Below are 17,834 nucleotides of genomic sequence, written 5' to 3' on the forward strand. Positions count from 1 at the left end.
TTTCTTGTTTTTTTTTTTTTTTTTTTTCTTCCCTGTTTCGTTTCACACATTTTAGTTCAGGCTTATTTAAGTGCAGTAGTCGTAAATATGTTATATGTGAAAGTGACCTTGGTGATGTCTGCGCTTGTGAAGGAGCTCCAGCTGACTACAAAAGATGTCTGCTGGCTCTCTAAAAAAGGCTACACTTAAAGTGCTTCAACTTTATACTCCCATTTCTAAAATGTAAATAAAGCCGTAAGTGCAGTAAATCTTAATCAAATTCGTCCTCTTTTTCGCCTCAGCTGCCGTTCTCCCCTGCGATTGGTCGGTGGATGATCACACGAACCTTAAACTAGAAACCAATAGAAAGCCTCAGAAGCGCCACGAGACCGCGTGTTTCAGGAAGTCGGGACACGGCAGTTTGAGATGCTGGCGGTGCAGTGTTTGAAACAGCCTTGAGCGGGATTTTATGAGGCAGGAGGCGCTGACATGCGTGTCTACATTATTGTCGCTGCTGTGTTTTGGTGTGGTTATGTGGACTCGCGGAAAGTAAGAGGAATATCCTCGTCCTGTAAGTCCATTCTTCCCTTTTAGCTTCCAGCTAGGTAGCTGCCAAATATATACAGAAACAGCTACATGGTGCTGAAGCTTTGGCAGCTCCTGGTTTCAGACGCAGGCAGCACGTTACAAGCTGTGATAACAGAGTACACAGCATAATAATGGTACACAACATGAGTGTGTAGTAGCAACACAACACAAACCTGCTGTTTTACCCTCCCCAGAGGATCCGTGCTAAGACACGATAAGCGCTCACACTGATGCACAATGTTTGGCTACAATTCTGGTTGCACCTCAGAGTCAGCAGCGATTACAAAAGTGGGCGTTTGCTTTTATTTTGTAACAGATAAAAGGTTCTACAGGGAGAGGAAGTCGTTTCTGTGCATAGATGGGTCGAGAATGATCCCATTTGAGCAGGTGAACGACGATTACTGCGACTGTGAAGATGGCTCAGATGAACCAGGTAAAAGGTTAATCAGTGGGGCCAGCGGGCCTCTGTCAGTCTGTCTGGTCACTGTGACTCTGTTGGAAAATCAGTGTTTTACTTTAAAGACTTTTGAAGTTTTCTGCGCTCAGATCAGCTGCATGTGTTTTGGGGGGCAAAACACATGCAGCTGATCTGCAAAAAGCAGACGCCGATTTTAAAAGTGCATGCTTTTACATCCTGGGAAGTGTGAGGGGGAAAAACTGTACACAACAAAAACATAGACTGTCAATACCGAAGACGTGCACTGCGTGGACAAAACAATAAACCATGTAAACAAGAAGCCATGAGAACAAGAACCCCCACCAAGGCAGCTCACTCTCTGGGAAGTATTTACTTTGTATTTTGTACATATTCATATTGTTTTCTATGTTATTTTTAAACATACTTCTAGAAGTCTGTAGTTAAGTAAAAGCAAGTGCAAAGTGCAGGCTTTTGTTGTTTGCCCTGCTGAAACCCATTTTAATATGCTTGGCGTAATTTTGATTGCAATACTTTTTAAACATTTATATGCCCACAGGACGTGTGCAGCCTTTATGCCATTGTTTAGTGAAATTTGTTGAATAATAAATATCAAGTGTCAAAAGCCCCCCCCCCTCCCCCCTAAAAAAATAAAAATTATACATTGTAATGTAGTCAAATTGTTATGTATTTAATGATTACAATCTACATAATTACAATCTATTATTGTGATGTAAATGGAAAAGTAAGAATAAATTTATTCAGCTAAAGTCAAATAGCATCTCTTGGCAACATGTTTTTGTCAGTCTGAAAACGTATTGTTATTTTAAATAGCTTTATATAGCATTATTATCACTTTACCTGCAGATTAATCTACTAACCTTTGAAGGAGAGGTCAGAGATCAAATGTGACATGATATTTTAAATTGTTAAATCCTACTTTATATGCTGACAACACCCAGCACTCTTGAAGAATCATAGTTTGTAGGTTATACTTTTTTTTTTCTTTCAGTTTTCGACCAATAAATCATTAAATTGATCTTGAAGACTTTGGTGGACGTAAACCAAGTTTTAATAGACTGTTAACATGACCCTGCCCTACATAGCTACAAAGTTTTTTCAGAATTATCTCAAAACTTTTCAAGCTATCGTGATATGCAAACTCTACCATACCCTCCTTAGCAAACATAGTTACTGGATATTTTGCAGGGTTTAAATATTAAAAGATAGATGGCATTTTCTCTTGTGTAGCAAAAACGGGAAAAGACAGAGGAGACACATCCCCGATTTCATTATGCAGTTGTGGCTTTTATCGTTATGCTTTAAATCAAAGTCACACATCATTTACAGTTTGTATGTGGGGCACAGGGCTGCGGCTAACCTCTGCCAACACTAACCAGATTTTGAAATTTTAAAAAGACACACAAAATAATGATTAAAAACAAAAAAAAAACCCCATCAAGAATACAAATAAATGTTTAAAAGTTTGAATTTTTAGAAACAGTAATCAGGTGCAGTGGCTAATGTCTTTGCAAGCGTTGTGAACAGTTTAAGGTAAATTCATTTGTTTCTGCACATTAGTTTATAATGCAGTGCTGACCAGTTTTCCTTGCTCCATGTAGGCACTTCAGCCTGTCCTCATGGCCGATTCTACTGCACCAATCTGGGTTTTCGCCCGCACTACATCCCATCATCCAGAGTCAATGATGGCATCTGTGGTAAGGCTGTGGTTTAATATTGTGTCTTACTGTCGGCTGGTAGCCGCCTTTTCTGATTGGATGTCAACTTGCGGTCCTGGAAATCCCCTCTGAGTGGAAACTACTGCAGAGGCGGGTTGAGTAACTTGGCAGGTATTCATAGATTAAAGCCTACAGCCGTCATAGAGCACAGGGAACATTGTCCTATCACAGATACTGTATATCAGTTTTAATGTTTGGTTATGAAGATATGTTAATACTTTTATTTTCACATGTTGGACATATTATAGCTGAGGAGAATAAAGCCTGACTGATTTATTGTCAGGCTGATATTCTCTATTTGTCGTTGATCACTTTAGGCATTTAAAATAGATGATAAATGAAAATTAAAACAGTAAAGAACAGATGGGAGAAACGCCCTTCAGGCATGTTATGAATGTTGATGTTACATAGTTTATCCACCAGAGGGCACTGTGCAACTTTAGCATGCCTCAGACACAAACACTATGCTGAGGGGAAACAGGTAAGTACATAACTGAACAAAACAAACAGCGAAATCTCGTTATGTTTTATATGTCTGAAAGAAAAAAAATTGGAATATCGGATTTTCATATCACAAAATATCGGTCTCAAAAACACGGTCGAGCTGTGAATACAACAGATAAATGTTGGCAACCTCCATCATTAAATTCCTCTTATTTACTGATACATGGCTGATGTTAGTGAGTTTGGGTGATATATCAGTGTTACAGAAGGTCATCTACTATTAAGAAGGTTAGTGGTTTGATCCCTGACTGCTCCAGTCTGCATGTCAAAGTGTCCTTGGGCAAGTTGCTCTCCGATGTGTTGTTAGAAAGGACATCTCTCTATTAGTCTGTTTACCATCCAGCTGTGGTCTTCCACTTACCTGACTGTTGGTCCCTGGTGGGTGGGGCTGAAGTCTGTCCAATTTGAAAAATCATAGATAGACTTTTTTTTAACTCCCTAAAACTTAGCATTGTTATTGGTACCAAAGTAATGGTAAATGGCCTGTATGTGTATAGCGCTTTACTAGTCCTTAAGGACCCCAAAGCGCTTTACACATCCAGTCATCCACACATTCACACACTCGTGATAGCAAGCTACGTTGTAGCCACAGCCACCCTGGGGCGCACTGACAGAGGCGTGGCTGCCGGACACTGGCGCCACCGGGCCCTCAGACCACCACCAGTAGGCAACGGGTGAAGTGTCTTGCCCAAGGACACAACGACTGAGACTGACCAAGCCGGGGCTCGAACCGGCAACCTTCCGATTACAAGGCGAACTCCCAACTCTTGAGCCACGATCGCCCCATATGAGTTATCTCTCAAGTTTTTTTTCTACGTCTCTTTGTGTATTTTGTTAATGCAATAGCATCACAACCACGTAATCATAAACACGCTGTCGGGTCTTCATCAAAATAACTTAAAGTCCTGATTTTACCGAGTAAAAACTTGTTGTTTACTTTCCCTCTTGTGCATTTTGCAGACACGGGCAGGAATTTATGTTTTGCTCGATGTGCAGATGCTGACATGTGGATGTACGCACTCTCAGTCTTTTTTGTAGCGCAAACAAACGATGTAGCTTCAACAAACAGAACATGGCTGCCTTCACACAAATGCAGACGCGTCCATACAGTCACTTCCCTCGCTCAGCTTTCCTTGAAAAACATCCTGCTTCTATTATTCTCAAGGCTTTCTTCCATTCTTTCTTGCCACATGCGCTGCCCAATCGGGTAGTTTTTCAGCCTCCCTTTCTTTTCCACTTTTGTTCTCCAGTAGCTCGCCACTTTGGATAAATTCAATACATTCTGCTGCTGACATCTCTGCTCTGTCACCAGCTCGTTCTGCAGCAGTAGCAATAGACGGCATGTAACCATCGCAGGAAATAAAGCTGAAGGAATGAAGCATGATAGAGCGGCAGGAGAATATTTCCCAAAGCCGCCCTCACCCTTTCCTCTTTCCTTTTATTCTGCTCCCACTTGTCTTCTTCTCATACCTTCTCTGCTTTGAATGGAGCCACTTAATAGCTAATTCATCATCGCTTTTCCTCTTTGACTGGTTGTTCAGAGACATTCATTGGCTTCCCTTTTTGGACTGTAATGCTCTCTTTCGATGGGTCACCAATGGGGTTCTGGATAATTGAGAGATTTCACACTGTGCCCACTCTCTTGGGTGAAACATCAGAGAAAGAGCCAGATCTGAGCACTTACAAAACACCATGCAGCTGATGTTATAAGTGGCTGAAATCAAGAGACCTTCTTCGAAGCGCAGAGAGATGTCACGCAGACCTAAAGATTTAATCTTCAACTTTAAGGACGAAGATTTCCTGGGTAGCTCAACATGAAAGAGAGTATACATTTGTCAGCATAATTAATTAAATTTTAATCGTGTGGCTTCTCGTGATTAAATGAACACGATGCTGTAAATGTGTGCTCGACCAGAAGAACACAAAGCAAAAGCCAGGAAAGCGCGCCCTAAATCATCGCTTGATGACCTGCCTGCTTATGCCAATCACAGCTGTTCCCTGCACCGCACAGCACGAGCTTTCCCAAATGCACTTGACCGCAGTGATATACTGTAGATAAAAGGCCATTACTGCAAAGCAACACAACTGTCATATTCAACTGCCTCAAAACACAACACAAGCTGCAGAATGATGAAAACCGAGAAAAACATTGCAACAGCTGCTAATGTGAATCATCCGGCTTCAGCTCAGACGTCGATACTTTATTATTATTATTATTACTGTCATTACACAGAAATGTTTTGTTTTATGCAGTGTGTTGAAGTTTTAAAGGATAATCTGATAGAGCACGACTGATATGGGATTTTTAAAAAGCGCACCGATATTTGGTGATTTAAAAATCCGATATTTTGATGCACTGGTTAATTTTTTTTTTCTTTCACACACAATAAATGTAACAATATAATTACACATAACAATAGCACATTGTTATATGTAGCGATATTCCGTTGCACTGCTCGTCTTTGCTGGGATCGTCTGATTGTTTTTGGTCTTGCCTATAGAAAAGTTCCGGAGGTGCCCTCTTGTGGATAAGCTATGCAACTGCAACCCTTGTAACATTGTTGAAGGGCATTTCTTCTTTACTTTTTAAATTTGAATTTTGTGTCAAATGCTGATGCTTATATAAAGGCAAAGAGCTAATATTGACTCGTGATATTGCGTTGTCTGACACTCTGGGAGATACACTTCTTTGAGTTAGTGGTGGCAAAAACCTGCAATCCTCAAGGCACCACATGGGGCTGCATCCAAAATGAAGTCACTCTTGAAACAGTCTCATGTTAAAATAGGCAACTGAACTTAAGCAAGAAAGAAAAATCATATTTACATGCTGGTAGAAAAAAAGTTTTGCTCCATAAACATAATCTACACCCAATTGAAGTCGCTGAACTTGACCTTTCAACCACATTTATGGTGCTGGTGCTTTTTGGAGCTCTATTACTGGAGTTGTCTGAGCTATATTATCCAATAACATGCATTGCTGTGTCGTTAATTGAACTGACAGCCTATCCAAGATGTCTGTGCTTCAGCAAGTGAAATTCTATTTTATTTTTATGTTGCTTAGCAGTGTCTGCGCTGCACCCATACACTGAGCTGATGCACTTTTCTAACCAGCGTTTTCAGCCATGGTCACTTCTGGTTCCAAAAACCCCCCAACAGCTTTAAACCTGAGCTTCACAAAGCGCTGTCAGATGTCACAGTGGATACATCACCATGGTTTCTAGCCTTAGTGCTGTGCTAAGCTACAGTACTGTGCAGAAGTCTTCTGTCCTCCAGTATGTACAGAAGAGGTCAATTGAATAATTGGTATAATAGTGAGTGTTTGTCTGTAAAACTTAGTGCAGGCTCTGTTATGGGCTGTATTTCAGCCAGTTTTGTTGGGGATCAAAATCGATGGTATTATGAACACAGAAAAGTATCATCAGATGTTGATTCACTGTGCAATACCATCTGGAACAAGTCAGCTTCATATTTGAGCATGACAACGATCCCAAACGTGCTGCCAATGCAGTAAAACGAGTCATGGATTGGCCTCCCCAGAGTCTGGAGCTCAACATTATTGAAGAAGAGTGGGATCAGAAAACAGAATAAACAGCAGCCAACATCCAACGAGCTTTGAATGTCCTTTAAGAGGTCTAGAGAACTATTCCTGAAGACTACTTAAAGAAATTCCAAGAAAGCTGCCTAAGACGGTTCAGGGTGTGTTAAAGATGCCGTCGAAGTTTCTCTTGACTCACTACAAGAATTCATTGGCTTAAAGTTTCAGCTCAGTTTTCCTGTAGCATATTTGTGTTTATTGTTTGTTATCGTTTTAATGAAAAAAACTGTGTATTATATGTGGGAAAGCAAAATATTGCTTTTGCAGAAAGCATCTTGTATTTTTTTTGTTGTGTATGAGTTTAAAAAACAAACAAACTTTGATCTGTTGTGTAGTAATTGAGTAAGACATTGTAAACATCTCCGTTCTGACAATGTGGTATGCTTTTCCTGTTTTGGTCTGTGTGCATTGGATTGGTTTCTCCTGTGTGTCTTTGCCAGATTGCTGCGATGCTTCCGATGAATACAACAGCCACACTCGCTGCCAGAACACTTGCTGGTCAGTCGATTCAAAATTGAGATTCGGTATTTATGTATTAACACGTGTGCAGTTTGACTCGAAATATGTCGCCAGACGCCAGAGGGTCCAGTTATTTAAAAACAAATATCCAAATGTGAAAAGATATTCATGCGGTCTGATATAAAACAGATCTTTGAGGGGAATTCACTATCATCTGAATAGAAAGCTGCTTATCGTAGCAGCAGTATGATGGACTCTGCAGTGAATCGGTTACTGTGCCACCAGGGGGCATGGTGTCACTGTGATTTAAAAACTCAGGGCTGTGTGTGCATCACAAAATTGTATTGAAGAGTTCATCTGTTAAATGCAAATGTGACTCACGACCTTCTTGCAAATTTTTCCTCCTCCTCCTTTTTGCTTTAAACTGCTCCCACCACCCAGAGACTTTTTGTTCCTGGGAGATAATTTAGATAAGTTATAAATTACACGGCGCAAAGGTGGAAGGTCCCTGAATACAGATGTTTATAAGAATTCATTTTCCTGCCGCGATGTATTTATCATGTTTTTCTGAGCTGAGCTGCAAAGATGGACGATGCTGCGGCGCAGAAACGCAGCCCGCTGTGTATATGTCGCTAACCCACTTCTTTTGTTGACAGTCCTCTATTATTTCATTCACCGCGCCATTCGTCTCGAAGCCGCGTACAAGCAGAGTGTATCTCATTATGTTTTCACAAGGTCCGCACTCATATTGTGTTTGCCAGGCTTCAGAAACAATTTAGCTGAGCCGCGGAGCATCGGCCCCCATCTTATTTACTCTTCTATTTTCCCATTTGGATTCCTGCTGCATCGCAGGCCCTTAAAAATTGGATTGCGCCATCTCGGTGACCATAACAGGAGCGGCTGGCGTTTTCTCAGTAATGATGGGACTGTGCTTCCTCTCTTTCTCTCGCTCGCCTTTCCTCCAGGAATCTAGGACAGAGAGAGAGGGCGTACGTGGAGGGCCAGATGAGGACCTTGGATGAAGGTTTGCGACTCAAGCAGCAGCTGATTGAGGAGGGAGTGCTGCTCTGGAGGGAGAAACAGGTAAAAAAAATTCTTGTAGAAGTTCCAGCTATTATACGGCATGTGTTTGAAAACCACCCGAAAAGTAGATCAGTTCGTGTTCACACTGGAACTAAGTCGTCGTCTAAGCACGGCCTCTACGTCAGGAGAAAACTTGGAGAACTTTTGTGATTTCGAGTTTAGAGGTTACAAAACTATTACAGAACTGATTAACAGGTTTGAAGCAGTCTTCCTCAAAGCAAAGAGTTAAATTAGTGATACAGCAGGGTAACATTACACTGAGTTGGTTTCTCTCACCTGTCTAGTTCAGCATCAAAGTGGAATTGGAGAATCACCTGTTAACCTAACATGCATGTCTTTGGACTGCTGGAGTGATTGGAGGGAAATTGCACATGCACACAAGAAGGCCCCCAGCTGGTGGCTTCAGCACCACCGTGAGTCTATAGGGTCCAATAGGGGGTGCATGACCCTCATAGGGCTTAAAATCTGCGACTCTCCACCAGTTGTTCTTAGAACTGAAGAAGCTTCTTGGATGAGAGGTGAAACATCTTCAAGGAAACTTTTCTTTTCAAGCTCCATAGATTATGATGACCTGGATGACTGAGAACCTTCAGACGAGTCTAGAGACACATTTGTAAAGCGCTTTGAACCAACAGCTGGCTAAGATGAATGTGGTGGCTCTAATAAGAAAAGCTAGTGGATTATATCGTACAGGAAAGCAGTTCTGGTTAGGGGACTAAAGGTAAATGTACAGTGCTTGTAGTTAGGATATAAAGATACTTGGTTAAGTGTTGTTCTGCGTGTGCTGCCATACAGTGGCTTCTACAGCGTTTTTTAGCTAACAGTTGACGGAAAGGTTAATTTGCTTTCATATATGCTGCGCTCAGAGCATTGCTATTGAGCAGTGAGCAGCTTGTGATGCCGTTTTGATCATACATGTTCGCAGCACCTGCTGCTACGGGCGTCTGTTGTGCTCCCAGCACCAGTTTCCAGCACCAGCCTTAGCCTGCTGTGCAGGTACTTTTTGCCTTATCACAGTAAGAAGCTCGCTGCTTCCTAGCTGTCAAAAAAAAAAGCCCTGCTATTTTCCTCCCTCCATTATGTTACTTGGATCGTGTCGTTTTAGTTGATCAATTCATGTCATTTCCTGCTGAGTGGCCTCCAGTTTTAGCACAAGAGACATCACTGTGCTATATAATGCGTCATGTCTCAGATTCGAATTCTAGTTCGTACTGTTATCTGTAACCCATAAACATCATCATGCTCTGCTCCTGCCACCTTACTTTGCATTTTATTGTGTCTCTTAAGGAATTCAGCTGTGACTATACTTCATTTGCCGTCGCTTTAAAGCAGTAAGGAGTAAATGGCTGGGTGTAAATCAGCACCAGTAAACAAGTACGTGAGCAATCAGGCCTTTTTTTTCTCTCTTTTTGACTCCTTTGCAGAACTTGGGGTCGAGCAGCGACTGCTTTACCGTTTTTCCTCTCCATTTGCACATTTACTTCAGCGAGCACTGAGCCAATTTAGAGACGGACTCCTGGAGTTTGGTGCAAATTATATGGTAAATTTGGCAGCTGCGGATCTCCGAGGACGCTTCAGTGGTCTCATTACTTAATGCATTAGTGGCCTTTAGAAACTACAAGTTACTTTCCAACACTGCAGCACCTACAGCTTTAAGTGTATTAGCGATTGAAATGGCAGCAACTGAGTGTTGTTCATCATCATTATTTGGATTTTGGACTCTTTGTTGATGCAGCACATTTACACTGTTCTGACTTTTTTCAGGGCTGCTATGAATCCTTGTTATTTCCTGCCCTGATTATTCATTTCTAAGGTATCTTGAAGGATACAGCTGTTTAAATCTTGCAGCACTTATAAAAGATGTCAGGGAAAGAAAAGAGAAAGAAACCACTTGTTTACAGCACAGATTTGTCTGAAGGCCACTTTTTATCACACTCACATGTGCGAGCTCACACATGTCTGATTTGCCAGCTGGTGATCCCTGGGTTTTTACCCTGCACTCTGCTCTATTTTCCTTTCTTTTCCTTTCCCCCCCTCTCCGTGTTCTTTTCGGTGGCAGCTGATTGGCAGATTGAGGCTGAAGTGTCACCCGGTCCTCCTAGCCCTGCCGCACTTTGCGATCCTCTTTTCTCAGCGTGTCTCTGTTGATATGGCAGGGTTACCTCCGGGGCCTCGTGTTGGAAACCTTACACAATGACTCAAAAATGAACCCTTCCTGTGGTTCAAGAGGAAACTGTTAAAGAAAACACTTGCGATCAAACTTTAACCAAAAAAAAAAATCAAATTAGAAGCTGAGCGTGGCGTTGTAGCCTCACGTGCCACAGAACAAGCAGAAATGGGAATGCTGCTGTTAATTGAATACAAATTGGTATTCAATAAAACCCATTTCACGATGTTTGCTGTTTATTGGCCCACTCTTAAAAGTACATGTTAAAGCAGGAAATGAAGTGCAGCGTCAGCCGTTCCTTATCCTCAGAATCACTTTTCTCTACTTTTTTTGTTTTTAATTCTTTGAAGAATTTGCAACAGCGAGAAGCTTTATATTAGTTTCTGGTGTTTTCTACTTCTTTTCTTACACAATGGAAGAACTTTTGGCATGTTATGGGTGTTTTTTCCACAAGTAAATATGTTCTTGTACTCCTCATAATGGCGCCCATAAATCACCGCTGCAAGCTGAAGGTGTCTAAGCAAGCAGCATGGCCTAGAAAGGTAGTCATCCCTAGCTGAACCTCGCAGAATCCATCACTGCATTATGAGAGTCTCTGAGGACAGATTGGAAGGCAGAGTTGACACACACACATGTGCACACACACATGCACGCGAACAAGGAGCTGCTGCTCTTTCATATTAATTGGTCCATTACAGAGAGTGATGATAGGTTACGCTTGGTTGTCAAAAGCTGTCGTATTTGGTGCGACAGCAGCACCTCCTGATGCAAGTGATTTAAATAGTCCATTGTGCAGGCCCGGCTGCTGCGGTACAAGTTTTTGTAAATACACAGTGTTGGTTGGTTCTCTTCCGGAGCTAGACGAGGAAACGGAAAGAGAGAACAGGGAAATTCTCCTGCTTCTGTTTGTCTGTCAGTTTATCTCTCAATAATAGTCTCTGTGCTTTGTTTATCATTAAGAATGTTATTATAATGATGTTAGCATATGTCTGCGTGTAGCCTATGGCCTCCTTAACTGGTGGGCCAATATCAGTGAAACTTTGCATGATCATAGTCACATGAATAGTGATTATTAACATTTATATGTTTTCAAAAAGATTTATTACAAATCCCAGTTCTTTTGATTTATACAATGTTAGGTTAGTGCGTTTGTTTCATGTGCGACTGTCAACATATACTTCCAAAACATGTATCAGCTAAATACGGGATGAAGAACTTTACAAAGTGCCACGAGTCTGCTAGTGTCTATAATCACAGTGTACACAGGAATGAAATGGTTTTGAGTGCTAAACATCAACATCCACACATGCTTGCTTCAACAGTGCTAACATGCTGCTATCAAGCAGGTGGGAGGTTTTCTTATGGACATACAGCAGCTGCTCTGACATTAACCACTGGTTTGTGAAATCCTATTTCGATGCCTCGATAGAATTTGAGTTCTAACACATCACACTATAATTAGCTATAGAGAGCAAAAGGGCTATATGTACTAATCTATAAATATGTTAATTTCATTATTAAAGCTTTTAAGATGGTTGACTCAAATGCCCTCAAGTGGCCATTCAATGAACTGCGGTTTTTGGCATTTCTGCGTTGGCTTCGTTTTACTGCTCTGGAGGTTTATAATTGTATTTTCCATGCTACCATTAAAGGACTAAGCACGAAAACTGGATGGTGTTGGCATTCTCATTAGTTCTGTAGGTATTTGAAATGCTGAGCAAAATAAAACTTTGATTCGATGATGCTGCTAGATATGCATCGGTGGATCATCAACATTATTACAACTTATTCATGCTCACTCTGTGGTTGACGTTCAAGTCCGTGTCAAATTTGATTCCAACGCATCTGTTAGTTGCTGAAACATTTCACCTTAAACTGCAACTGTTGGCTCCATGTACCAAAAAGTTGAGTCTGTTCATCTGGACGTAGCGTTTTCAGTGGGAGAGTGGTTGAGTTAAACAGAAACAGCCTGTTTCCAAAATGTTTAGAGTCGATATCTGGAAACATTGTATAATAAAGTAATGAGCCAACCAAACGACAGAGAAATTAACATTACTTAAGAAACGGTCTCTGTTTTTTAAAAAGTGTGGCAGTACTGTGTAGGTTGTCCCAATCTGTAACAACAGTACAAGCCTAATACGAAATGTTGTAATGTCGCTTTACTTTTCTGGGCTTGTTTCTGTGCGTTGTCTTTCTGCAGCCACTATCCAATACTTAAGACTTATTAAACTGAACAATAGCCAAATTTATGAACATCACATATGAACGCTAATGTTCTTTGGGCTAGTGCAGCTTGCATGAAAGTTATATTTCCAAAGGACGTTGATTAAAAAAACCCCACAGTTAGATTCAAGATTGTAATCAATCAGATTTAAGACCAATGCAAACTGTTGCTGCTATCTTGCATGCTGACTGTAAGGTATAGTTATAAATAGCTATAAATTTGACAAAGTTGGCCATGTTTTTTCTATTTTTTGTTTTCATTTCATCTCATTAGGCCCAGCTCAGAGAGCTCCAGCAGGTGGCAGAAGACCTGCAGGTCAAGTTGGAGGAACACAGGAGGAAAAAACACGAAGCCGACCGACTCAAAGAGCAAACATTAAAGGCACTGGAAGCAGGGAACGGTGGTAAGGGTCGTGCCATTTTTAATCGGAGTCATTTAAATCTATTTGCTCCTTTCACCAAATTGCTTCAGTTTGTGGACAGTAGTTAGGCAATTTTAGCAGCTGCAGGGCAACTTTCATTTCATTTCAGCTCGATCTTGCATTGAGCAAAAGTAAATTGGCCTGAGAACCTCAGGTCACACGGTCAGGATGACAAATGGTAAAAGATAGGGAGGAGCTGGAAGGGTTAAATACAGATGCCTGTGTCGTTGAAATAAGCGGACTGGGAGAGGATTGCTGAGCAACAGCATATTGCATTTCCCCCAGCTCTCTTTTTAGGTTCCACAAGCCTTCGGAGAGAAGTTGCTTATGACTCACTGGAAAATTCCCTTATCACTGCAAGCACAAGCTGGCTCGGCATTTAAATGACGTTCAGACTTGTGTATGTGAACGTATTGAAAGTAGTGAGGCTGGATGGGAAACGGGCTCAGTCGTTTTTAGCTCTGTAGTCCACGTGGATTTAGAATCATTAAGTCTGTGTTGGGAAGGCAGGGCATGGAGACCGTTTGGGTTAAGTTCGCTTAATTTTAGATTTAGTTTTAGATTTCTAGCTTGTTGCAGCACAGATATTAAAACAGTCCTTCATGTTATGCCTCATAACACACAGAAATAGGATTTATTAATGTTTTAAACTTCTGTCTTATTCTTTGCTCATCCATATATCAAACAGCACACACCTAGATATTGTATAGTGCTGGTAATTGATTCTGCCTTGTGTGTTCAAAATAAAAGTTCTGATTGCAATAAAGGTCATTTGACTTTGGAGCTTCTCAGAGCGCACATCCATCATGGCTCCCAAGGTGTGCAAGCTGACCTTTGCTAGTCGTCACCCCCCCCCCACGTGTTCCCTGCGCCATCATCATTCACTTCCGTTACTGCTCATCTTCAAGTTTTTGCAACCATCAGTTTTCATTTCTGTGGTCGTGTTGGCAGGTGTTGTCTATGTTTTGTCATCCATCTGGGGTCTTATTTTGCAGTTTTAATAAATGTGTGAGTTCATGTGTGTGTATGGCTTCTTCAAAGTTCCAGTCTTTGTCCTGCTTATGACATTACTTGTTGGTGAATGTTCATTTATCTGCTAACAATAGGAGCTGAAAAATGTATTGATGTGATGTTTTCTCTTTCGCTGTGGTGTGGATTCACTGCTGCCAAATCCTGATATCTTTATTTAAAGATTGCAGGTGCTCTAGATGGATTCCCACAGCAGTTAAACTCCTTGAATCACTGCATTATGACTCATTGAGGTGGTGCTTATTAAATGAATGAGTGTAAGTGAACAGAAGTTAAACAACTCGGGCTAAAGAAGAAGGAACTCATGGAGGACAGTTAGGACAATGCATGCAACCAGCTCTATTTTCTCCTTTTTTAGTGGCATTTTTCAGATGTTGTAGCGACGTACTGCAGGATTACTGTATCGCAGTATAATTGTTATTATTATGGAATATCATGATAGTATTTGTATAATGAGTTAAGGCCTTTAAACACCGGATATGTAAATTCTGTAAATTCTTAATGCAGACGGTCACACCAACTATGTAATTCACATGACAAATTTGCGACATTTATTCTTTCGAACCAAGCTCGCTTTTTACAAATGATCAGATCTGGATAAACAGATCTGACCAGTCAAACCGCTGCATTTGGTAACAAGTGCGCCTGTAGCTCAAAATGAACACCACTACTGAATATAGAAATAATAAAATGGTTCAGTTTTACCTTAGACACTCTTGGACTCTTGAACAAGAGTTCAGAGTACAAAAGTGGCCATGATACAGTGTCAACTCCTGGACCAAACAATGAAATTTCCCCCCGTTGCTGCCTTCTTTTAAGAATTGGACATACCCAGAATCTCCGTTTCCTCCTTTTCTTGTTTAGAAACATTAGGACTAGCTCATCATCGCTTGGTGCAGACTTCATTTCTTTCACAGAGGGTTTCTTGAAGACAAATTTTTGCAAAAAATACAACATTTTGGCATGTATATATGTTACACAACAAGTTTGGATCTGAAAAATCCAGAATTTCCTGTCATGTTTTTCCAACAGGCTCCGTGTGTGATGGCCTTCACTTTGTAATTTGCACTACTGATCTATAACTTGATGGCTATGATTTGGCTAAAACATAATTTCAGGAACCACCTGCCTTTAAAAACAACAAAAAAACAAACAAACAAACTCTAGGATGTAATTTAAGGGTCACCAGTTTTACTCCAGTTTCAAATGAAATCATTATTACTCATTGTTTTGTTTTTACAATTGTTACTTTTACAAACACATTTTCATTACATAGGGTTAATCTCAGGTCTACAGGAAAATTGCAAAACATAATGAACTAAATTACCACATTTTCTTTTATGTCACTGTAACTCTGCAGCATGTTTGTCAATAGTGTCACAGTTGTGAAATAATAATTAAGAAAGCCTCTTCAGTTAGTTACCTTAATTATGCATTTGAGTCGCAAGAAACAGTCGATAAAACAATTGCCTTAAACGACCTTTTAACGTTGTACTCGTGAGGACACGCATTGAGTTACAAACAAATATAGAAACATCACAACGAGACAGACACTTTTTTTCCACGAATATCTCGTCTTTCCATTTCTGACCTGTCAGTCGCATTAGTCAAAATAAGAATGAAAAGCCAGAAGAACAACCAGCTGAGCCTGCAAAGTAGAACTTAACAGTCTCTCCCTTTACAGCGCCTGTCGCTCAAACGTGTCTCCAGGGCTTCACGCGCAGTTATTGAGAAGTTTTAAAGGGCCAGGTTATTTGTACCCTCAAAGAAAATTAGTTTCTTGTGGCACATTGTGTGCGATACAGTGAAAGAAATATTGCAGGACTTTTTGCGGGTCTCAGACGTGACAGGACAACATTCTAAGTCGTATTGATTTCGATATGTGTGGTATATAGTTCATGCGTTTATTAGATTCTAAACAAGCACCGTGCATTTGCTATTTTCCTTCTTTTAAATTATCAAGTTAGTTTGTTAAGGAACTAAAACTCAGTCAATGAGTCCAACCTTCACATATGTCCCATTTTTATTAGGAATATGCTTGTTCATAGACACAGCTGGGTTACTCAGTGCTCTTCTTTTAGCAAAGCAGTGGGCTTGATTTTCCTTTTTTTTCCCATTTTGCCGAGCATGTTGGGAAATCAGGAGTAAATCCTCACTGAATAGCAAAGACTTTGTTATTCCCAGCTAATGAGAAAGGACGCTGATCGTGTGCGGTTGTTTTCTTTCCGTCTTAATGGCATCCATGATAAGCCTTGGGTTCACGTCGAGGTCTCCTCCCTGTTTAATGATGTTTGCTTGATATTAACTCCATCATATAGAGGCACAGTGTACGACTCGTGCTAGTTTTTCTCTTTTACTGTACATCCAGTAATGCAAAGCTACGCAGACTTGAAGTTCATCCATAGTTTGAGGGGATTTCCTCAAGTTCATTGGTAATCCACTGGTTGACCTGATTTCTCTAGCAGACCGCTTTGCAAACCACTTCCATTCTGCTCGTGTGCAGTTGTGGATGGCCTGTAGCATGAATACAGAGATTGCAGAATGCCAAGGCGGCCAAATAGGCTTAGTTTGCTGTCGTTATAGCACACCACACACATTTTCCACATGTAATTCAAAGAGTTCATCAAAGGCTGGTTATATTTAAAAAGTACACTCATACATTTTGGGTGTAAACAGTAAAACTCCAAATGGGGAAAATATTCTGGACCACGCAGTTCAACCCACTTTATAATTATATTGAAACAGAGTCGACTCAGATGTTTGATGTGTGGGCGTACCTGAATACATTAGTTGCTAAATACATCTTAAAAAAAAAATACACATAATGTGTTCAACAAGCGTAGCTATTTTTTACAGCGATTTGTACAGCTGCCATGAACATAAGGACGACCCAAACTTTTGTAACACGGATAATTTTAATAATCACTTTATCTAACAGTTATTTCTTCTGTTTATTTAACTTTTTTTTTTTTTTTTTTTTAAATTCAACCAATTCAATGTCGTTTTGTTTTTTCAAAATTGCTCTTCCACGTTTCGTCAATCTGGAGCAACGAAAGTGATCTTTGTAAGAGGCAAACATCCAAAGCTACTTACAGTTTTGCATCTTATAACTAAAATAGAGTGTTAGGATTGTTTTCAGAGAAGTTAGGATGGTGTAAATGTTGAATTTAAAAAAAAAAGTTTGCTGCTTTATCCAAAATATTATCGCCTCTACCATATCTGCTTAACATGAACATAGTATGAAGTGTTGGGAAGGTTACTTACTACAGATTACATGCCCCAAAATGTATTTTGTAACGTATTCCGTTACGTTACTCAATAAGAGTAACATATTCTGAATACTTTGGATTACTTAATATATTATCATGCTTTTTACAACTACATGAATGTACTATTGCTGTGTGATTTATTGCTATTACTAAATGGATACTCGCCATACCAATACCAACTAGATTTTTAAATCCTAACATAAAATGAGTAACAGTAGGGTGGACATTAGGTAAGGCAGCACTTTTTGCAGCGATCTCATATAGAAAACTATTCCGCACGTATCTAAAACATGTCCGTGGCTCCGAACCATAATAAAGGGACCTCTGGCTAATATAGAGCATAGTATGTGTGTGATACAAGC

At 40.4% G+C, this 17,834-nt stretch overlaps 1 protein-coding gene across 1 annotated transcript in view; it reads left to right on the top strand.

Annotated features, from left to right (window-relative positions):
* The first annotated feature begins 9 nt into the window (after nt 1–9).
* The window catches only part of LOC146580345 (glucosidase 2 subunit beta-like), a 175,997-nt gene continuing 158,172 nt past the window's right edge, over nt 10–17,834 (top strand). The window contains exons 1-6 of the mRNA XM_085267008.1: nt 10–550; nt 884–1,000; nt 2,605–2,700; nt 7,261–7,318; nt 8,245–8,362; nt 13,027–13,156. Coding sequence (XP_085123134.1) covers nt 469–550; nt 884–1,000; nt 2,605–2,700; nt 7,261–7,318; nt 8,245–8,362; nt 13,027–13,156 — 601 coding nt within the window. The 5' untranslated portion in view covers nt 10–468. The remainder of the gene's footprint in view (nt 551–883; nt 1,001–2,604; nt 2,701–7,260; nt 7,319–8,244; nt 8,363–13,026; nt 13,157–17,834) is intronic.

Source organism: Mchenga conophoros, linkage group LG3 (assembly GCF_057382185.1).
Source record: "Mchenga conophoros isolate Kocher_MC1m ecotype Shallow Benthic linkage group LG3, M_conophoros_male_GT1.1, whole genome shotgun sequence".
In the NCBI taxonomy this organism is placed as follows: Eukaryota; Metazoa; Chordata; class Actinopteri; order Cichliformes; family Cichlidae; genus Mchenga; species Mchenga conophoros.